Consider the following 23,080-nt stretch of genomic DNA (forward strand, 5'->3'; position numbering starts at 1 on the left):
CCTTCAGCTCAGGTCATGATCTCCAGATCCTGGGATGGAGCCCTGCGTCGGGCTCCGTAAGCAGCGGACAGTCGGCTCCTCCGCCTCTCCCCTTCCTCGCTCGTACGAGTGCACGTGCGCGCTCTCTCTGTCTCTCTCTCAAATGAATAAATAAAAATATTTAAAGACCTTTTAAAAAATAAAACTTTTCTTCTATTTTTATTGGATTTGTTTCAGGTTCTTTTCCCCAAACTTCTTGAGTTGAACAATTAAACCAGCATTTTAAAAAATACTTTCTCCTTTTCCCAAGACAAGCACTTAAAGCTGTAAATTTTCCTGCAAACATCATTTTCGCCGTATGTCACTTGTTTTGAAATATTTGCAATAGGATTTTGTGATTCAGTTTAAAATAAATATTTCCATTTTGATTTCTTCTTGACCTAAGGAATAATTAAAAGTATGTTTTGAAGTTTAAAAAAAAAAAACAGCAGTTCGGAGCCTTTTGGGGGGAGGGAGTGGTCAATTTCTGACCCATGATGTTGCCGTCAGAGAACGCCCTACCGTTAGCTCGGACGCTGGGTCTCTGGGAACACGGTGAGGCCCGCACAGCGGCCTGAGACGTGCGCACGGACTCATGAATGATCAGTCCCCCTAAGTCTCAAGTATGCTCGGGAAGAACCTCTGAATTGGTTCTACGGCTTTATAAGATCATCTTTTTAAATTGTATTTTTCTAATATCCTTGATTATTCTCTGCTTGACGTGTCAGTTCACGGAGGGGATGTCAGCCCTTCCGCAACTGTGGCTCGTCAGCTTCCCCTTCTAGCATCTGTCAGTGTTTCTTTTGTATTTTGAGGCTGCTTGTTGGAAGGTCACAGGTTCAGAATTATTTATTTTCCTAGTGATTATTCTCTTGATTATATTTAATAGGCTCCTTTATCCCCAGCACCGCATTTGCCTTTTGTCTCTTGCTGATGCTAATGTTGCTAAACTACTTTCCCTCCATTAGCATTTTAATATGGCGTTTCCCACCTGTTCTCTCTGCTGAAGAGGCAGCAAGGGCGCCCAGCTCTGCCTTCACAGGCCCGTGCGCGCGGCGACTGGCCACGGAGAGGTGACTGACCGTCGACACACACGACGACATATCTGGTATGTCTGCGTGCACTGCAGCGGAAATGCACTAGTACGGTAATGCCAGAAACGGAAGCCGTCGGCCCCATCTCAAAAGGATGCTAAGGAACTGGCTCACTATTTTGAAAATCTGGAACTAGAAGGTCAGAACTGAGTGCTGTTCTGCCTTTCCCGCATGGGCTGCACGCCAGGTAAGTCAGCAGGCGGCCAGGGGAAGTTTCTCCCTGTGGAAGCTCCCCAGCTCCGGAAGGAGACCGTCACCACTGCTCCACCTGGAGCAAAATAACCAGCCTGTGGGCAACAGTCCTGACAGCGGCCACGGACACAGCGCCGCAAGGAGGGACGGGTCCCTGCGCCGCTGCGGGAGGGGGTGAGAACAGCCCCCGCCCCGGGGAGCTCCCACCGAAAACACAAACATGCCTCCGACCACACACGAAGATCTCACTCCCCATGGCCAGCAGAAAGGGGACAGGAGGGACCCTCACAATGTCCCTGCTGGAAAGCAAAACCCACGTGCAGACTGGGGAGCTCTGCGGGACGGGCTGGAGCCATGCAACTACTTCAGCTGGTAACAGGACAACCCGGCGCGGGGGGCAGAGCCAGACCCGCAGACAGACACACCGGCCCGAGATGGTGACCTCAACAAGCCACTACAAGCTGTAGCCTCCTCACGGCAAACAAACAAAACCCTTCTCCATCCACAAAAAGAAATTTTTATGAAGTTATTGGGAAAATTTTAACATTAGCCAAATATTTGATGACATTTAAGGGATTATCGCTCATTTTAAGTGGAATAATCCTGCATGCATGTTTTTCAAACAGGACACCTTAGTGTTCAGACCTACGTAAGGAGAGACTCACAGGTGCAATCACATAGGTCTGGGATTTGCTTCCAAGGGACCTGGGGTGTGGGTGGGGACGCCACGGGCAGCAGCTGGACAGCACTCGTGGGCGGAACCGCTGGGTCATTATACTGTTCTTCCAAATTCTGTATGTGCTTGGAAATCTTCACCGTACACTATTTTGTAAAGAATAAATTTTACAAACACGCTCGGGGCTGGACTTCTCACGCCTGCCTGACGCACGAGCACTTACCAGCGTCAGAGGAGCCATCCTTGTCAGCGAGAACCAGGAGATGCGACAGGGAACCGGAGCGCGTCCGGCCTGTCTCGTCCAGCCCGACCAGCTGCAGACGTGGCGTTGTCTCGGGCGGGAAGCGGTAGAACTGGAAGGTGAAATACACGGTCTTTGGCCACGGCGCTCCCTGGCAGTCCTGGGACGCTCTGAATCCAACAAGAGCCCCCAGTTAATCAGGCATCCACAGCAGAGAACCTGGGCTTTCGAGAGTCCAGCGCCACAGGCCAGACGCTGCCTGGTCCGCCCACGCGAGCAGCTCTGGCAGGATCAGGGGAGCCCAGATGAGCCCCAGCTGGAGATTACTGCGCTCAGAGCCGCACGGAGACCGAGAACCACACAACACCCTACCGGCCACGACTGGTTACAGAAGATCGGGCAAAGCCGGTTTGACAGGATTTAGAGACAGCTATGTGAGCGTCCTAACCGGATGAAAACGCAAACGGCATTCCTTCACCCGGCAAGCCCTCGGCATGGAGTTCTGCCGGCTTAAGCCACACAGAAGCCGGGGAAGAGACGGAGTGTTGAGGACGCACCTGCTGAAGGCCAGGAACTGCAGCACTATCTCGTTGCCTTGCAGACGGTCCACTTCTTCCTTCTCCGGCTTGAATTTCACAGGATCCGCAGGATCGACAGCCTCCGCTGGTTGCTTATTGGCATCCAGAATTTCGGGAAAGCCAGAAGCCTGCAGGAGCACCATCGAGGCTCGCGACAGCCTGCTCCCAGAGCTGAAACACAAAGACCATGGAGGCCGGCCTCCAGGAAAGGGCTGGCAGACAGGCAGGACCGGGGACCCCCCTCTCCGGGGAAGCCTGTTGCTGAGAGCCAGTCTTCACGGCGCAGCACGTGCCGGGCCGTCAGGACCACCCCTCACCTCCTGGCCTGGGCTCCCACGACAATCGGGGCGTGCACCGGCGTGAAAGGCAGTTCCCGCAGCTGCTCAGCAACAGACGCTCCCAGGACCGAGGACGCCTGGCTCAGCTGGGCCTCCAGGTGGGAGATCCTACCCTCCAGGGGCAGCTCCTGCTGAGCAAAATCGGGCCCAGGTGAGGACAACAAGGACCCCCCCCCCCCGTAACCACCCAGGAAGCTGGGCTGGGGGTGTCCACGGACGACCCACCTCTGTCGGGCCGCAGCTTCAGCAAAGGAAACTACAGCACGCCGGGCACCTTTCCACTTGAGGCAAACAGGGAGTAATGTGGGTATAATGTAAGTATGTCCCATGAGACATCCGAGACTTACACTAAAAAATCACAGCTTTTCCGAAATTCTAATTTATCCAGGCATCTCCTATTTTAAGTGAGTCAAAAAGCAATGAGAATTGCACGAGAACTCAATCACTTTTATGAACAGGTACCGTGGGAGAGATCTGCTGTCTGAGAAGGTCAATTAACATAAAAACCATGTTGACGACCAGAAAAATGAAGCCTCCTTCAACACCGCGAGACAGACTGGTACCCAGCCCTGGCCGGCCGGCACAGACGTTTCTCTGATCCCTGCGTCCCCTGAATATTCTAGTCATTGCCCTGTATTCCACCTTCCACGTCCCGCCAGCACGGAAGACACGTCTGAGTGAGGAGCCCGTGTGGGAATCAGGAGGCGCTTCTTCACCCGACTTCCCCAGCTTTCTGTTCCAGCCCAAAAGGGTATCGATACCACGGAACCGGAGATAACCCCGACCCGTCTCAGCTGCGGATAAGACAACACGTGGGGCTCCCCATAAACGAGCCCCTGGCACGTTCTACAATAAGGCATCTCACCATACTGTTTTCAAATAAACAACTTAATGGCACTATTTTTCCCCAACACACTTCCAGTTCAAGACTGAAGACGCGGTTTGCTGGTGAGCCAGGAAGCTTCTGAAACCCAACTACACGTGAACTCCCCAAGGTCAGTGGGAACACAGGCCGTTTGCCCACTGGAGGCACCAGAAGCCGGGGTGGTGGGCTTCCCTGCCTCCCCTTCAGCAGCTGACAGCAAGGAGGTCCCCGGGCGCCGGAGGCTTAGATCAGCCTCATCTGTGTCTCCGGCAAACTCTCCTTCCCCTTTCCTGCACAGAGATCCGAGGGCAGTCGGACTGGCTCGTCAGGCAGAGCAAGAGCCTAAACAAGCCCATGGGAGGACGTGCTCCCACACCGACCGCCCCTTGGTCAACGGGACAAGATGGCAGCTGTACCTGAGGCACAGAAGGGAGCCCTGCCCCGACGCCGTCCCCACGCCCGTGTCACAGAGAACCCGTGAAGGCCTCGCCACCTCACCAAGGACCAGCGCAGCTCACGAAGTCAGAGGCTTGCGCAGAAGCCAGGAGCTTGGAGGCCTCCCCTGGAAGGAGGAAGGAGGAAGGGTGGGCACACTTACCTCCCGGGCCAGCGGGGGCTCCGAGCTGTCGGGTGGCCGTGAGGCGGGTGTGGCCGAGCGGCGCCGAGCGGGGGACTGCGAGGGAGCCGCCAGCTGGGAGAGCGACAACTAAAGGGGAGGAAGCGTGAGTGAGACTGGAGGGCAGCCCAGCACCTCACAGCGCCCCCCGCCCACGCTGGCACAGAGGCGATGCGGCCGGGAAGGCAGGGGGTCTGCGGCCACCTGCGCAGCAGCCACCCCAGAACCCAGAGCCGTGAAGTTCCTTCACTGTAGTTGCTGAGAGGCGAGCCTGGGAGCCCCCCGCGTGCTAACAGCAGCATAAAACCCCACGAACAAGGAACAGCAGGCGGAGACGGGGAAGGGCCAGGGAAGCCAGGTTCTCCGCCACGTGTCTTTGAACCTCCCCGGGTGTCCCGTCCAGCCGGAGACCGCACACTGGCGAGGGCCTCCCAGCCCCAAGCACCGCTGTGCGGGGACACGGCCCCCGCTAAGGCAGCGACTGGAACGGCAGCCAATGGGCTCTGCAGACGGCGGCGGGACAGAGCTCCCGCACCACTATCGTCACGTGCCTGAGAGCAAGTCACCACGTCCTTCCTTTACCTCCGTCTCCTCATCTGCAAAGTGGGGGTGGAAACAGTACCCAAATCACACGACTGCAGTGGGACGTAAGTGAGAAGTCGTGCAGAGGGCTTGGCCCAGAACCCGGCGCGCAGGAAGCCTCCCGTGAACGCCGCAGACGTCTGGAAGGTGAACGCAGCCATGAAGGGCCCACGCTCCACGGGAGACCCTCTCAGACCCTGGGCTCTGTCCCTGACACACACTGACGGCTGGCCCCACGTGGCGCCGGCACAGAGAGACTCAACACGTGAGGACGTGGCCAGAGAGCAGCCGGGGGGAGGGCAGGCAGCAACGGGGGACCCCAGCGGCATCTTCAGGGGGCAGAGAAGAGCTACAGGGGTCTACTTGGCCCCCTCAGGCCCCACACGCTGTCTTGAGCCCTTCCTGCCGCTGCAAGTGGGCAGCGCGGTCCTGTGGTCCCTGAACACTGAGGCGGACATGCACAGTGCCGCAGAGAATACTCTGGAATAGCCTAGCAGGGAGGCCGGGAGGCCGTCTTCGCACGTGTGCCTTCAGGCAGACCAGCGTCCCCTCCTGAGGTGGTTTCCGAGCCGCATGGGGCACAGTAAAGCCACTCCCTTGGGACAGACTTGGACACCAAATCATCCGACTTTTCTAGAAGTCATCTCCCGGGTGCTGCTGGCAGACACAGTCATCTGGGAGACAAGCCAACTCTGGCCCCGCACAAAATGCTGCTCCCGGAACCCTGGGCGAGCACCCCAGCCGGCTCGGGTTTCCGGGTCGGGGCCTCGCTGGCCAGCCAACAGCCCTGCAAGCCAGTACCTCCCCTCCTACGCAGGAGAGCCTCGCGCCCAGAACCACCTGCTGTGGGACGGGCAGGCAGTGGCCAACGCGCCCGGTGTCTGCCGGCTGCGGCCCGTCTCTGCCAGCGCCAGCTGCTCGGCCTATGGGCCGGCTGTGGCCTCGCTGCCCGGGACGCCGGTGACTGCCCAGGAGGACGTGAAGACCACCCTGTGGCGTCGCAGGGACGACACAAAGGCTGTTCAGCCCTGGCAGATTCTCAGCTGCCAGTCGTAACTGCCAGAGAGAACCCTTCGTTTCTTAAAAAGTATTGAATGTGCCTTTGATGGCAGCCTGGAAGATTGCTAATCACAGCAGGGAGCCGCCGGCCACACAGGCGGGACGGGGGGCAGGGGGTGTGTGGGGAGGCAGAATGGGGGAGGAGGAGAACTGGGGGGCCATCAAGGGGGTGGGACAGGACCAGACAGGGGACAGGATGCAGCACCAGCACCCCTGCAGCCAGCATAACCCCCCCAGTGTACAGCGCAGGCAAAGCAAGCAGGACACCACTGTTCTCAAAGATGCAGAAAAACGTCCCGCCACCGGGGCCGTTAAATACCGATTTGGGAATTCCGGAACAGGCGTCTCGGGTCCGGACTTACCCCTGGTCCCACAGGCGAGTCCTGGAGGGCAGCGAGCCTCTGCGGCGGTGGTGCTGGCGGGCCTGTGGGGAAGCAGATGGACGTGGGGGTGGCACCTATGAGTCCTGGGGGGCCCAACTCAGTCAGGGCCTAACCCGTCTGCCCCTGGCTGGGACCGGTGCTGCCGCTAGTGCTGGGCAGCAGGAACTGGGCAGTCAATCACCCACAGTGTGTAGAAGACACGGGGCGTGTGCAAGAGCAAGGGCCTCTCCCCCAGGTCACCTCCTGGTGGATGGAGCCTGAGCTCATCCTTGGTCACTCCCCCCCACCCGCGGTCACTCCGGCTGTGACCCGGGAAAGTCCTCACACGCCCACTCCGCACCTCTCCATCTTCCCGTCTGCTCACACCCCCTGATTCTGAAGAGCGGGGGGTCCCGTGTGGGCTGGCCTGGCACTCCCATGCCTGGGCACACTTGCTGTCTGGTTAAGTAAGGAGCTTCCGAGCAGATGCGTCCAGCCGTGCCCTGCTCCTCCCGTCTCCCAGCCCCGCTGAAGCCCATGACACACAGCTGCCCCGAGTCCTGCTCACTCGAGCTGAGAGCATGGTGGGACCGAGAGTCCCAGTCCCTTCCTGTGGCCGCCCCAGAGCAAGGGGCCTCGTGTGTCCTTTGACTTCGGTGACGCCAAGGCTGGCTCCTGCTGGCTCCGAGGTGCCTTCTTCCAGGCAAGTCCAGAGGGCAACCCCCTCAGTGGCCAGCCGGCTCCCAAACCAAGGCAGGGCGCTTCCCAGGGACTTAGAAACACTCTCGTCTGAGGGCCTTCGGCTCCCGAAACGAGCTCAGGCAAATCGTGGAGCAAGCTGTGTCCCCAGGGAAAGGTGTCCTCACACCAGAAGCCAAGTGCAGATGAGGGTTCCGCCAGCCCAGGCACCTGTCCTCCACTTCAGAGCATGGGCGGCCACTTGCTGCCGTCCTCCCCGAAACTGTCCAGAGGAGGAAGCACGCAGAGTGGCCAAGTCCCCCCGGCCCCATCCTGGAGAGCCCCCCAGGCTGACTCCGGTCACGGGGCCCAACTGCAGGCAGCAGCTCCATCACCCTCCGCTAGGAGATGCCTGGCCCTCGGAGTCGGCCTCCTGCGTCCTCGGTTGAGCAAAAGCTGAACCTGCCCCCGAAGCTTCCCACACACACCCTTCTGCCCCCACGTTCCCGAAGTGGGGTGCCGTGCTGTGCGGAGTAATTCTTTACACCACCACTAACTTTAAGCGATCGTATCCTCCTGGAAAATAAACCAGAGCAAGAAAGGCTCTGGCGGCAGATTAAAAAGATGACTGCGAGTGACACCAGGGCCGGGGCCACATGCCCCAGGGAGGCAGGGCCTGAGCAAAAACACACCAAAACCACAAAATATGCTGGTTCCGCAGCTTTTTGTTTTCATGCCCCTTGTGATTGCCGGCGCGGCTGCTTCTCAAAATAAGCGACCGCCTAGCCACATGCAGAGAGCGCGGCATCCTCCAGAGCGTGTCCCCTCAGGTCCCAAGAGGCTCCTCGAAGCCACATGGGCGGCCCCAGACTGGGACCCCTAACACCCGCTGCAGAGCATGGCCTGGCCGGGGCCATGGACGTGAGGAACAGCACCGCAGAGCGTGCGTGTGCAAGCGTGTGCAAGCACGTCAGGGCCAGCAGCACATCGGAAAGAGCCACGTGCCCGGAAACGGCAGCACGTGGGGAAAAGCCGGCAGGTCCACGCATGCAGCAGGAACCCCCGGGTGGTCGGGGCGTCCTGCGTGGAAAGGCTGCAAGAGAAGTCACAGAGCGGGAAAGGCCAGTTACCAGACGGCTGGCCCGTGCGCGCTCCCACATGCTGAAGGGAAAAGAGTTAAAAGAGAAAGCAAGCGCGGAGGAGGCAAATCCACCAAAGCTCACAGAGCGGGGACAAGCGTAAGGGGCTGTCACTGCGCCCTTCCCGCACACGAGTAAGCATGTGTGCTCGTGAATGCTTGCACAACTGAAAAGAACTTAAGTTTTAATGTAATGGTCATCACAAGGTGAACCAACGGCGCTGGCCAGCTCAGCACCGACCGAGATACCATAAGCAGCTGCTGGCCCCTGCTGGGGAGCTGCTGGGCTCTCGTTTTCAGAAGAACACGGAAACCCAGAGAGAACCGACCGCTGGCACATGCTCTGGGCAGCCCACGGGCTGCAGAGCCCGGGAGGCCGTGGTCACGCCTTGGCCTTGGAGACAGCCTCCGGTGTGGGAAGGGACTACATCGGTAGTTCCCCCACCACCAGGGTTAAGTGCCACACGGACAGGGTCCCTACCGACAGGTTGGGACCAAGGAGAAGCTCACACCTCCTGCCACAGCAGGGCCACCACCTGTCTAAAGACTGACCCTCCCTGATACTCGGTTACTCCCCGGGCAGCCTCAACGTACTGAAAACCGCCATCAACAGAAGCTCAATGGTCCAAGCCTCCCTCTCAGTTCGGCTTCCAGAAACCCAAACTGCCACCACAGACACCTGGGCTGTCCACGTCCCACTGGTCAAAGACCTGGGTCCAGGCACTTTCTCTGCCAGAGGATGCACGTGCGGGATCACACAACTCTGAGCGGCCCACACGGCCCAGACAGCGGCCCTGGAGAGGGGGCTGCACAGGGCCACAGAAAGATAGAAAAACAAGCACACCGGTAATCAGGAGACCAGGAGCAGGCTTCATGCAGACATCCTCCAGGCTGGAGGGAACAGAAGCCCCCCCAGAAACGCTGGGGGCCCACAGCGCAGCCACCTTCCTGCCCGTCACCAACCACAGCCCAGACCGGGTAGCAGGTAGCGCTGAAGCCCTTTATCCCAAAATGCAAGCTGTCCTCCTGGGAACGCTTTTCTCAAACACAGCTGTGCATTCTGGGGGAAACTGAGGAAAGGAGTCAGCAGGTGGGCCTGAGGAGGGGTGTTCACAGAGGGAAACGCTGTCCAGCGGCGTAGACCCGCCTGTCTCGCTGCAGGGTCCGCCCTTCACTGGCAGAGGCAACGGCTGCTTGGCTCAGGCCTGGGCCAGGAGGGAGGGGTCGGCAATGTTACATGGAGGGGGGAAAGGCTGGCATCAAAAGGCAGGGAGGAGAAGGGGGTCATCACCACTAAAGACAAAACTGCCATGATTTAAAGAAAAACAGGGACAATAAGTGTCCCACTGGGCTTTGAAAATAAAGCATTAATTAATACTTAATGGTTCTTCAGACACTAAGAATTCATACGGCAAACCCTTTTGAAAGGCCCTTATTTCTAATTACTTGGGGATAAAAAGCCCTTCTCCCTAAGGTTCTGACCCCAGGCAATGGGGGAAATGGGCACGATCTGTGCAGAGATGACAGGGCAGACAGTGCAGTGACAGGGGCGCAGTGGGTCTCCGTGCTGCAGCAGCACCGAGCACAGGTGGCCAAGGTGCTCTTGTGCACGGCACACCTGAGCCGCCCAGCCCACCCGGGGGTTGCCACTGGGGAGGGGCTGCACTTGCACAGGAACAAACCCAGGCCCGCCCATGGGGGCCACACCTGCAGGTGCCCAAGCCCGCCATGGCGGCCACCTACAGCTCGGGCAGGCCGGGCAGTCAGGGCAGCAAGGGATACGTGTCCCGAGCTCACCTGAGGTCCCAAAGTCCCACGGCTGTCTGTGCCAGCACTTGCCAGAGTGTTGCCAAGTTAGCACCCAGGATCCAACGTGCACCTCGGCGCTTGGGAACTTACGCGACCTGTGCGAGTGGCCGGGCTCTGCGGTGCAAGGGAGGCAGGCTGGCACCGTACCCGGGTGTTCCTTAAGCAGAGAGGGCACAGGGAAGACGCATGTTCTGGCTGCTGACAAGGGAGCGTCACAGCAAAGGTGTCACGGTTCTGTCCACCCTGCTGCCAGCGATACTCTAAAGCCAAGATCCACACGGGGCCCTGTTTCAGCTGACCAGGCCCCAGAGGACCGGGGAACGTGGTGACCGAAGCCCGGGGCTACAGTCACCTTCAAGGGCTGGCCACAGCAGCAACCCATCCCCAGTCTGAGCACCACTGACGGCCTCCAGCAGAGCACACGCACCTCCTTAAATCCACCCATTCATGTGGCTTCTGCCAGGAGGCCCAAAGCCCTCCTGTACGACCACCTGGGGGACACGACCCGGGGCCAGGAGCCTCCCATCGGACAGGATGTCTCCGCAGCGTGGACACAAGAAAGGTTACAACCACACCAGGAACCTGAGTCAGGGAATTCCAGAAACATCATGGTGACACATTTCCCACGACCCCTGCCCCACAGCTGTTTTCCAAATCTACAAGCAAACACAGGGACGACTGACCCCACCAGAGCCACCGAAAAGAAACAAACAGGTCCGGGAAATTCCAAGTTTCAGAAAACTGAGACCGGGTGCCCTCTAGTGGCTCCTGCACTCCTTCCTGCAGGGTGAGGCGTGGGCCCCTGCTCCCTCCTCCTTCTAAGGGAACATAAGAAAGGTAATTCATGGCAGAGAGCCCAAGTCCCTCACTTAACGTGACAGCTGTGTGCCACCAAGATTTCTAATAGAACCATGTGAGTTGGTAAAATATCAAAGGAGGGAAATTTCCCATCACCAGTTAAACATGAGCGAACCTGGGATGAAGGCAATGACATCAATGTGACATGAATACGGCAGTAAATCCAGATTAAATAAAGCAAATGCAGTCAGCTGCACCCATGCAGACCCACCGGCCCCAGAAGGGCAGTGGGGAACACACTATGTCTGTACTAGATCCCCATCCCTCCAGCAACCTGTCTGCCGAGCTTCGCATGGGGAAGACACACCCTCACCCGGTCATCAGATGTTGTCCCGCCGGCTAACAGGATCCATCTGGAGCCCAGAGCACACTGTCTCCAGGGGAAGGTGTCTCTTCCCCCCAACCTCCACAGCACGCTTCGGAGGCCACGAACATCCAGCCTCCCGTGGGTACTGCTCTGCCCAGCTGCCCGAGTGGAGCTGGAGGCAGCGGGCTTCCAGGGGACAGGCCAGCTCTCACCGGTCCTTGTCCTGCTCACACAGCACAGAGGGGTGGGGACTACCAAGATCCGCTCACTCCAACCTCTCCAGATTCGGGGAAAGCTGGCTGAAGCCGGGATACCACCCCACGCAGAAGCAGCGGCGTGCTGGGGAGTGGCAGGGGACTCGGCATCCAGAGGCCGGGCCCTCCGTCCATGCCGTGCCGCTTCCCCAGCCTGACCCCACACTCCCCTCCGAGAGCAGCGCCCTCCCAGCTCTTAACCGCAGGGGGAAAGGGACACAGCAGAGGAAGGGCTCCATCTCAGTGCGTGTGGGGAACCCCTGAACACATGTGCGTGAGGGGAACCTTAGAGCTGGGGTTGCCATGAGGAGAAACTCTTCCTGGAAGGAAGCCAACAAGAGAACTTGATGGTGAGGGGACCGGGTATGGGAGACAGACAGACAGAACTCGAGAGCCAGGACACAGCCAAGCCTCACATCAGCTCTGCAAATGTGCCGAGTGCTTTCCTGAGCTGGGACCCAGATGGGCAGCAGAAAGAGGACACACCGCAGTCATGAGATGCTCCTAGCACAGTGCTCAGTGTCAAACAAGTGCCCGCACCAGAGATCTGCACGTCTGCACCATCCCGGGCACCAGTGAGGCCACCCGCCAGCCCCTCCACAGGGCGTGGACACTCAGCTGGCTCCTGCCCCTGAGCCAGGAGGAGTCCTGCATGTCACTTCTGGGACCGTGGGGCAGGCTCCCCTGACGTGTCCCTTTCTTTGTGGCGCCGTGGCCAGCAGAACTCAGACGACGCCTGCTGTCTGAGACCACGACCGGCAGTGGATGTCCAGAGACAAGCCATTCTGTTTTGTATCGGTGGGATCTGGGGCTTATCCGTCACCGTGGCAGACCTGACTCACTCCCAGGGCAGCGGGGGAAGGAGGAGACCCAGGAACAAACAACAGGATGAAATGAACACGAGATCTCCCGAGAGCCGCGAGACGAGGGAGCGCGCTTGTCCAGGGAGACGCCCGCACGGGGCGCTCAAGACTAGGAAGAGGGGTTCGGTGCGGGTACTTGGAGGTGACGCTGTTATTTTTCACTTCTAAATTCAAGGTCAAAGGGAAATAGAAACTGAAACCAATAATGTAGGAAATAAGACCACCACAGCTCAAAACGTAGTCAAGGAGGTACTCAGAAGGAAACCACAGGAACTTAAATGTTTCTATGAAACAGACACGTGGAAATAGGCTAAGCATTCAACTTCTTTAAAACTTAAAAAAAAAGAGGAGGATATTAATGAAGTCAAAGTCATATTAAATTATAACTAATTAGATTAAAATTAAAGACATAATCAGAAACTTCCAAACAGCACGAGAACCAATAAAGGAAACCGAGAGCGGACTCCTGCCAGAGGGTGAGAGGCAGACGCCTCCGCTAAATCTGAGCAAGAGAAGGAGAGACTCGCCCCAAGATCGGGAATGACAAAGGGAGTCCATCCGCAGAAACAGAAATTGGGATCTTCACGTTAGATACAAGTTTATCCCAGGATCTTAGTAAACAAAATGAAATTAACCATTCATCTACAGAGTAGGTATCCCCAAAGTTACCATGAGCTGAGATGGAAAACCTAAAAAGCCATAAATCGTAACAGAAACTTAAAGATCATGAAAACAAACCAAGGAAACCCCATCGAGATGGGAGAGGGAGCGGGGGTCGGCAGGGTGTCCCTACCCCACCTGCCCACACCGGGGACCAGCGGGGACCTGCAGCCCATGGGAAGCCACCACCCGGAGCCCTCTTTCACTCCAATGAACTTCTGCTCAGAACCGCCCCCGCAGCCTCCTCCTCCCCCGGCTTCCTCAGCTCTCGGGATCACCATGGTCCGAACGTCCGCATCTGCTATTCTGGAACACACCCAACTGCTCCTCAATAGCCTTGGTTGTTTTCAAGATTAACATTGTCAGAAAATCCTTTCCAAAGGCACAGAGTTCCTGATGGTTTTATAGGTAACTTTCATCAAACCTGCAAGAAACAGGTCCTGCCTTTTGCTGAAACCATTTCAAAGCCCAGAAACATACAGAAGGCATTCTCACTGTGATGATGAATTTTTTGTGTCGAGTGGATGAGACGGATCACAGGGGCCCAGACACGTGGCCGACCATCACTCTGGGAGTCTCTGCGAAGGTGACTCCTGCTGAAGTTACTGTCTGAGTAGCCCGACTGAGGGAAGCGGTCTGCCCTGTGCAGTGTGGGTGGGTATCACCCCATCTGTTGAGTAAAACCAAAGAGTGGGGGAAGGAGGGACTGGGCCCCTTCTGCCTGCCCATGGAGCTGGGATGCCCATCGTCTCCTGCCCTCGGCGCTCCTGCTCTCAGGCCTTCAGACCCAGACCGAAACCTGCATGGTGGGTTTCCCCGGCTCCCAGGCCTCTGGACTGGGACTAATTACACAGCAGCTTGCCTGGGCCTCTTCTCAGCCTCCATGGAAAGCGTGAGCCAATTTCTTATAATAAATCTCTCCCTACGGGGTAGCCCGCTGGTTCTGTTTCTCTAGAGAGCCCTAACTAAACACGCATTTTGCAAAACTAGCACACTCCAAATGCCAAAACCTGATAGGACAGGACAGGAAAGAAAGCCATAGATCAGGGGACTGCCGGTTCCAGTCCACCTACCAGATTCGGCCCACGGCCTGGGCTTGTGAACGAACTTTCACCGTAACCCAGCCGAGCTCGCTCGCATGGCTTTCACCACACGGCTCAGGAGAGGAGGAGCAGCGGCAGGGAAACCGGCGCACAAAGGCTGAAACATTTACCGTCTGGCTTGACGTCCGCCGACTCTGCCACAGATGAAGCCCAGTCACGGAGACCGAGACAGAAGTCCTCAACGCGAGTGAATCAAATCAAGACAGGCAGTACTACCGAGTTCCCCACAAGTCCTCCCTCCATCCCTTTCTTTTCTTAAATAGACTGTATTTTTAGGGCAGTCTTATATTCACACCAATACCGAGCACAAAGGACAGAGAACTCCCATATCCTCCCTGCCCCAGACACGCACTTTCCCCCGTATCCATACCTCACACCCGCGTGGTACATTCTTTTTGCTCTAAAATATTTGGTAGTTTGTTTGTTGTCTTTTTTTTTTTTTTTAAGATTTTGTTTATTTATTTGAGAGAGAGAGAGAGAGAGTATGTGTGTGAGCACAAGCGGGGGCGGGAGGGAGAGAGGCAGGACAAGCAGACTCCCTGCTGAGCCAGGAGCCCAGGGAGCCACCCAGGCACCCCTATAGTCTCTTTTGAAAATAGATCACCTTTTAGGCGCCTGGGTGCCTCAGTATGTTAAGCATCTGTCTTGGGCTCCGGTCATGATCCCGGAGTCCTGGGATCGAGCCCCGCATCGGGCTCCTGCTCACTGAGGGCTCTGCCCCTCCCCCTGCTCAGGCCGGCGGGTGCCTGCTCATGGGCGCGCTCTCTCTCTAATAAATAAATAAAATCTTTAAAAATAAAAATGTTTTGAAAAGCTCCCTGCACACATGGTCTTAAGGATTCATCCCTGGGGAGACACGAAGATCCACGTGGCTCACCCGCCTGCTGTACGGCACCCGGACGTCCAATCACACCAGCTCGTCTTCCCATCCCGCAGAGGAGTCGGCAGGCCGCCGCACACTGAGAGCCAGCCGCTCCCCACGAGCATCTAGAACCAGCACCCGAGTCCCAGGGTATGAAGTAGATATGATGAAACGGCTCCTCAAAGCAGCCGTCCGGGCAGCACTCCTGCCGGCGTGGTAAGAGCTGCCTGCCCACGAGCACCCGCGTGAACCTCGTGCTATGAGACTACAGTTCTCCGGGGGCGGAGAGTGGGCGTCAGGGGCATGAAATCACTCCTCCCTGTGCGGTGCACTTCTCCAGTCACCTGCGACACTGAGCCCGTCCCGCGCTCTCCAGCCACCTGGTTTCTTCCATGGAAATCCCCTGTTCGTGTGCTTTGCCCATTTTTCTATCCCATTTCCATTATTTCTCATTGATTTGGAGCAGCTATTCCTATAATCTTTCTTCTTTCTAATCTTCCAATTCTAGAGTTTTCTATCACTTCTAAAGTTTTGTTTCATAATCCACCTACATTTATTTTTGCACATGCTATGAAATTAGGATCTAATTCTATATGTTCCTTATGGACCAGCAATCCCGCACAGTTACGTGTGATTGGGCGGGCCCTGCTCCCGGCGGTGAGCAGAACAATGCTCCCCACCCCAGAAATACCCACATCCTAGTCCCCGGAACCCGTCAGTGTGATGGTGTTGCACGCCAGTGACTGGCTGCTCCCGGGGGGATGGCCCAGATGATCAGTGTGCCCAACGCAATCCCAGAGTACTTGTAACTGATGGGGAGGCAGCAGGGTCAGGGTCAGAAAGAGATCGGGAAACTGCCCAGTGCCTCTGAAGAGGGAGAAAGGGGCCAAAGGACACAGCAGCCGCTAGAGGCTGGAAAGAAGACAGAGTCTGCCCTGGAGCCTCCAGAAGGAACCAGCCCCACCAAGACCTCTTTAGCCTGTGAGACCCATGTCGGACCGCTGACTTCCAGAACTGCATGACAGTAAGTTCATACTGTTTTAAGCCATTTTACATTTATGGTAATTGGTTACAACAATAGCTGCAAAGCAACACACTCATCTATAACCTGTCCATCCATCACACTCGTTATTATGTCCATCTCTATCTCTGCTGCGCTCTTCTGGCTACCAGAACTCTGCACACCTAGGAATCAGGAAAGGTGAAGCCTCTTTTCGTCTTCAAAATTGCCTTCACTGTTCTCAACCATGGAATTTTTTAATTAAAAAAAAAAAGACTCTATCTCAAAGTAAAGTAAATGCAGTGCACAAGGAAGATACACTCCAGCAGAGAGCATGAGCCCAATTTGAAGTCACGAAAACACACGGCACGTCTAGTGAGTCACAGTAGCACCGAGCAGCCGGGAAAACGTCCAGAACCCCTGGACTACCAGCCCTGCGGTGCAGGGTTCCAGCAGCCCAGAAACCGCTCACAGGAGGCAAAGACGCCTACTTCCGGCCAACACGAAGCAATGACCAGAAACAAATGCATCTGAAACAAATTTTTTTAAACTGACAAAATACATGAAACAACAGGTTTCAAGACAATAGAATTCAGGCAACAAGGGACAGTGATCCTGAGGGGCAGGAAACAAGAGAAGTGAGTCCTGCAGCTGTCCCTGCTTACTGCGGTTAGTGGGTCTGCAGGTCACGGTGCAGAGAGAAAGGGCACAGGGGACCCCTGATGGAGAAGACAGAGCTGAGGGTCTGAGAAGGCCGAGGAAGCTCCAGTTTGCAGGGCCAAGCGCCAGACGGGACAAGGTGCACAGAAGGAGCACTCCGGTCACTTACAGAGAGCTCCCTGTAGATCCAGCGGGTGACTGATCAGGACAGCACCCAGTGCTGGGGCAAGAGCTCCTGGAAGACCCTGGATGTTCACCTGGGGCCAGAAGCAGGCCCACTGCACAGGCAGACGGCACACCTTGTAACTCAGGAGATGGGAGGACGCAAAGGGGAATAGTTAGCCCTAGATTAAAGCTGATCTGGTCCCACCTAACAGACTTTAGGGGCAAGATCTGAAAGGATCAAACTGTTTCCAAAGCTCAATAGTATTTATCAAATACAAAAGTATTTAACACTCGATAAAAGGAAATTCACAATATCTGTAACACAATAAAAAATACTGAGAGCAGAGAAGCAGGAAAATACAACCCAAATTAGGACTAACATTACCCAATTAAAACTGAAGGAGAATTAGGGCATCTGGTGGCTTAATCCATTAAGTGTCTGACTCTTGGTTTTGGCTCAGGTCAGGAGCCCAGGGTCCTGGGATCGAGTCCTACACCGGGCTCCCTGCTCTTCAGGGAGTCTGCTTCTCCCTCTGCTGCTCCCCGCCCTTTGATGCGTGCACACAAGCACTCTCTCAAATAAATAAAATATTTTTAAAAATATTTTATTTATTTATTTGACAGAGAGATCACAAGCAGGCAGAGAGGCAGGCAGAGAGAGAGGAGGAAGCAGGCTCCCTGCTGAGCAGAGAGCCCGATGCGGGGCTCGATCCCAGGACCCTGGGCTCCTGACCTGAGCCAAAGGCAGAGGCTTTAACCCACTGAGCCACCCAGGTGCCCCAGTAAAATATTTTTTAAAAATAAAAAATAAAAATCAATTAATGGATAATTCTGGCAAACAGAGGGAGCGGCAGACCCCCCCGGTCTGAACACACCAAAGGTCAAGGCCACTGGAAAAGAAAGACCCAACCCGGTGGACTGCTGAGCCACAGCCCACCCGAGCAGCTGGTGCGGGCCGAGGCAGCTAAGCGACAAGGCAATCCCATCACTGCTTAGGATTAATTTGATTAGAACGTCGTCACACAAACCAGCTGCTTATTTCCAGCCCCAGGACCGCACAGTAAACCAAAGCCTTGAAAACTCCTTTCAGGAAAGGTCATTCTGTCTTCGCGCAAAGCTCGCAGTGCAGGCGTGTCCTCCCAGGACTCCCACTACTCAGGCTTCCCCACAGACGTGGATGAACCACGCTCACTGCCCTTCACCACTGTCCTGAGTAACTCCATCAAAAACATTTAATCACAACGTTTACCTGTGTTTATAAGCTGAGACACTGTCTTTCATATTTACCCTTCTCAGAGCTCGTTGTTTTATTTTTTAAAATGTAACTATATGTCAAAGAAGGAAAGATGCTAGATTACGGAATGGGTAGGAAATAAATTGCACCCTTTGTTTAGTATTTTTAAACAACATATTTTATGCCCTTAAGGCATTCAACTTTAGCAAGGAAACCTGGAAACGCCCTGCACGGACCCTGACAGAAAACCCACGGCTTCTGCCTGCACGGCAGGGACTCCCCAGAAATCCTGGCTACAGCCCGCGGCCAGCGGCGCTGCGGACAGAAGCCGGTGACCAGCAGACACTGGCGCTAAACAGGAATCCTGGCCGCCCCCCGGTGAACTGGAAGAACCACTAGAACCCCCAAAAGCACCGCCTCTTTGAGAAGAAGGAAAATCCTTAATGATGTGGTTTGTCCCGAAGCAAAAGACTCTCCGTCTAGTACCTGAGTACATTGGGGCGTCTCAGAAGCCCCGGAAGACCACGAAGACAGCGCCACTGCGCCAAGGTCTAGGCCAAAGCCATACAGGGACTGCTTCCACCATCAAATTAAATTCAACAAGACCAGTTCCCATAAACTAGAATCTCAACTCATAAAAAATCTGTCCCAAACGAGTCCCAGACCCACTAGCGCCCCTGCTCCAGCAGCCGGGACCTGCGGCCAAAACACCAGCAGGTCGTCCCCGGAGACGGAGCAGCATCCGTCAGGGACACAGTCCAGGACTAGAGCTCCCCTCTGCGGCCCTACACATTAGTCCATTCCCTTTCTAACTAAGAGACAAACCTCCTATGATCTAGAACATTCTTTCAACTGGAGCGATCTCCAGAAGACTCAGGCCAGGGCTCAGGACCCTGCAGAGTGAAGGTCTCCAACACCCCTCTGACGCCAGCCCTGCAGGGGCCCAACAGGTGGGGTTCTCAGTCAGACGCTGGCTTCGGGGTCCCTGGGGAGAAGCCAAGAGGCCCTGACCTCCAGGTGCTGAGCCAGCCGGACACAGGCCCAGTGGCCGCCTGCGCGGCTTCACCCCCTACACCCATGCAGAGACGTCACTGCTCCCAGGAAGGACGTCGCTCTGCTCTGGGAGTCCCCGCTCCCTTTTTCAAAGCCACAAGCTGAGATCAGACACCCCACTCTCGGAGAGTGCTTCCGGAGGGGGAAGCACCTTAGAACAACAAAGTTTCACACATTAACGGCACCACACACAGCAGGTAGCCCGTGGCTCTCAGCCACGCTCTGACTCCGGGGTCCGTGTCTGCAGGACCCCAGGCCACGTGCCCCAATGGGTGTCACATGCAGAGCCTTCCACAGGCCTCTGGTCAGAGAGCTGCTAGAATCAGATGACGACGTGCGGTCACCGTCCAACTCCACACCTCCTTATTAAGCAGAAGTTCAACCATGGGACCCAAATTAAAGCAAATCTGTGCGATTATCAGATAAATGTTATTGTACTGGACTACGTACTTCTCGGGAACAGATAGAAGTCATGCCGTGTGCACGAAAAGTCAGTCCTCTGCAAACACTTACTTGTGGGGGATGTGAGTGGTCTCCTGGAGGGATGCCGCTCTGCCTCAGGGCCGTGCACGAGCCCCGTGGTGGTGTCCAGGTGTTCCTCGGGGCTCAGCGAGTACTGGAACTGGACGGTCCCCGACTCCACCTGCTTCACCTACAGTAGACACAGTAAGAGTGATGGCAGCCTCCCCCCTTATCAGTGCTCCCAAGTTATAGCCAGAAGTGGGTCCTCTGGGCCAAAGTCGACGTAAACCCAGGGACAGCTGAAGCCCCGTGTTCTTAGATTATGATAAGTCACTTCCTGAGCAGTCAGCCGTGGCATTAACACCCCAGAAGACCACGTTAGCACGGAAGTCTCTTACACACGCAGAAATCACATTTCTCCGGTTCTGCACGTGTTTTTAACCAAACCTATGAAAAACTGACTTTTAAATTTGGGCGTATCACTCTGTTTAACACATGTAACCACAACCACCGTCAGGGCGCAGAGCAGCACATCACCCAAACCCTGCCCCGTGCTGCTCCTGCCTGGCCCCGCCGTCACGGAGCTCATCTCCATCACAGCAGCCTGGTCCATCCAGGACGTCATACACGTGGAACCACGTGACAGATCACTTTGAGCCTGGCCTCCCGCGCTGCACACAGTGCCAATGGGACTCATCCAAGCAGCGGGACGTTATCCGTCATTGGTTCCTCTTCCTGCTGAGCGGCACTCTCTGGGGCAACGGGCATGCTTTACTCATGCGTTTGCCCATTCAGGCACCTTCAGTTTCTTTTCAGTGTGGACGGTTACAAACCCTGGGGTACATGACTCCATGTGAACCAAAGTCTTAATGTCTCTAAGACCAGGACTGCTGGGTACGGGTGTGCGTAGAGTTCATTCTGCAGGACACCATGGTTGACTTCTAGACTCTCCGTTCTGCTCCCCTGACCTTCGTGCCAAGCCCTCACCAACAGCTCTTCACAGGGGCTGGGGAAGCTTTACTCTAAGGGTCAGACTGGGGGCGCGATTCCTCCTGCTTCACTGCCCGGACCCTTCTAATTCCTGTGCTTTCTGTATAGATTTTAGGATCAATCTGTCTACATCCAGACCAAAAAAAAAAAAAAAAAAAAAAAGTCCTGCTGGGATTTCGATTAAAATTATATTATCTGTAGATGAATTTGGGGAGAATTTATATCTTTATCATGTTGGATCTTCTCATCCATGAAGATGTTGTGTCTCTCCATTTACGATCTCACCCAAGAAAAGAGGAAGCACAAGAACGGTGGCGTGCGGCGACAGGAACGGGCTACAGTTCCCAGCAGGCAGATCCCGGAAACATCGTGTGATTAGATTTCTCTCTTCGGGGGAAGAGCTTTATAAGTAATACTGTTTGGGTTTGTTTTTTTTTTAATTTTGCTTGTCAACTTTTCATTGCTAGTATACAGAAATGAATGATTTTTCTATCTTGATCTCCTGTTGTCTCCTGCAACCTCAGTGAAGTCACTAATTCACTCTAGCAGGTTTTTCTGTAGATCCCTTGGGGTTTTCCACACAGACAATCACGCTATCAGCAAACAAGTACAGCTCTATTTCTCCCTTTCCAATCTGTATGTCTTTCGTTTTGTCTTCCTGCCTTACTGCCCTGACTAGGACTTCGGGTGCGATGCTGAACGAGATTCTGAATGCTGAGCAGACGGCCCTCGCTTGTCCCTGACCTTAAAGGGATGACACCCCACCTCTCACTGCCCAGCAGGGTGCTCACTGACAGGTTTGTGTGGGTGTCCCCCAGACAGGAAGGGCTTCTCTACTACTCCTAGTTTGCTCACAGCTTTCATCAAAAATCAAAGTCGAATTTTTTTCAAATGCCTTGTGTGTCAATTGTTATGATTATGCAGTTTACTTTCTTTAGGATATTACTATGGGGAATTATATTTATTAATTTTTAAAACAAAACCAGCCTTACATTTCTGGGACAACCCCCCACCAGGTCATGGTGTTGTCTTCTTTCCATATTGCTGGATTCAATCTGCGAGGGTTTTGCTGATGATTCTCCATCTGTGTCCCTGTGGGACATGTGTCAACAGCATCCGTACACTGTCTCTGGTCCTGTTATCAGGACAGCGCGGTAGCTCGGCCCCGTTACGTGAGTCGGGAATTGCTGGCATCCTTCTATTTCCTGGGAGAGTCCGTGTAAAACTGCTCCTTTCTCTTCAAGTCGTTCAGTAGAATTTACAGTGACTAGGCCTGGATATCGCTTTCTCCAAAGTGTTTTAACCACAAATTCGGCTTCTGTAATAGTCCAAGGACTACTCAGATTGTCTACTTCATCTCAGGTGAGTTCTGATAATTTCTGGCTTACGACAAATCAATCCACTTCATCGAAATCGCCAAATGAGCAGGCCCAGAGTTGCTCACGGTGCTCCCCTGCTGTCCTTTGATGCCTGTGGGGCCAGCAGAGATGGTCCTGCTTCTACTCCTAACACCAGCAATTTGGGTCCTCCCAAATTGATTTTTCTCTATTTTTGTTCTCTGTGGTCTCTATACTGTCTGTTTTCAAGTTCATTTGTTTCTGCTTTTCATCCTTATTCCCAAATTTCTTCCACTGGCTTTCGGGTTATTTTGTTCTTCTTTCTCTTGCTCCTACTGGTGGAAGAGAAGATTACTGAATGGAGACCATTCTTCTGTTCTAATACAAGCAGTTAATGCTATCAATTTCCCTGGAAGCACACGACAGCTGCATTCTCCACCTTTTGATGTATTTTCCTTTTCGTTCAGTCCAAAACCTCCTCTATCGCTTCCTGAGGCTCCTTCTTTGAGTTAGGGATTATTTAGAAATGTATCGTTTGCTTTCCAAGTGCCTGTACTTTTTACTCTTATCTTTGTTATTGACTTCTGGTTTAATTCTATTGTGATCTCGGAACATACCCTGAATAATACAATTCCTTAGAAATTATGCAAGTTTTATGGCCCAGGATGTGGTCTGTCTGTGTGTTCCCTATGCGCCGGACAAGAATGTGTGCTCCGCTGCCATCAGGCGTGGGGCTCTACAGACGTCATGTCAATCCAGACAGTTCACGACGTCGTCTGGTTCTTCCGTGTGCCTGGTGATTCTGTGTTCCCCGGTTTGCTCAGAGGGCGTCAGAGTCTCCAACCATGACCAGGAACTTGTCTGTTTGCCCTTTCACTTCTACGACTCATTTCTGCTTTATGTGTTTTGAAGCTCTGTGTTAGACGCACACACATTTAGGACTGCCATATCTTCTTGGTGAATTGCCTCTTTTATCATCTGTAATATCCTTAATTCCTGGAAATTTCCTTTGCTCCAAAGTCCACT

The 23,080-nt window shown here is 54.8% G+C and overlaps 1 protein-coding gene across 1 annotated transcript in view; it reads right to left on the reverse strand.

Moving 5' to 3' along the window:
* The window catches only part of NPHP4 (nephrocystin 4), a 107,369-nt gene that overhangs the window by 29,994 nt on the left and 54,295 nt on the right, over positions 1-23,080 (reverse strand). Inside the window, exons 11-16 of the mRNA XM_032863247.1 lie at positions 19,779-19,917; positions 6,622-6,683; positions 4,601-4,708; positions 3,117-3,268; positions 2,779-2,970; positions 2,204-2,391 (exon numbers count right to left, since the gene is read on the reverse strand). Of these exons, the coding sequence (XP_032719138.1) occupies positions 2,204-2,391; positions 2,779-2,970; positions 3,117-3,268; positions 4,601-4,708; positions 6,622-6,683; positions 19,779-19,917 (841 nt within the window). The remainder of the gene's footprint in view (positions 1-2,203; positions 2,392-2,778; positions 2,971-3,116; positions 3,269-4,600; positions 4,709-6,621; positions 6,684-19,778; positions 19,918-23,080) is intronic.

Source organism: Lontra canadensis, unplaced genomic scaffold (genome assembly GCF_010015895.1).
Source record: "Lontra canadensis isolate GAN:19392208 unplaced genomic scaffold, GSC_riverotter_1.0 scaffold25, whole genome shotgun sequence".
Taxonomy (NCBI): Eukaryota; Metazoa; Chordata; class Mammalia; order Carnivora; family Mustelidae; genus Lontra; species Lontra canadensis.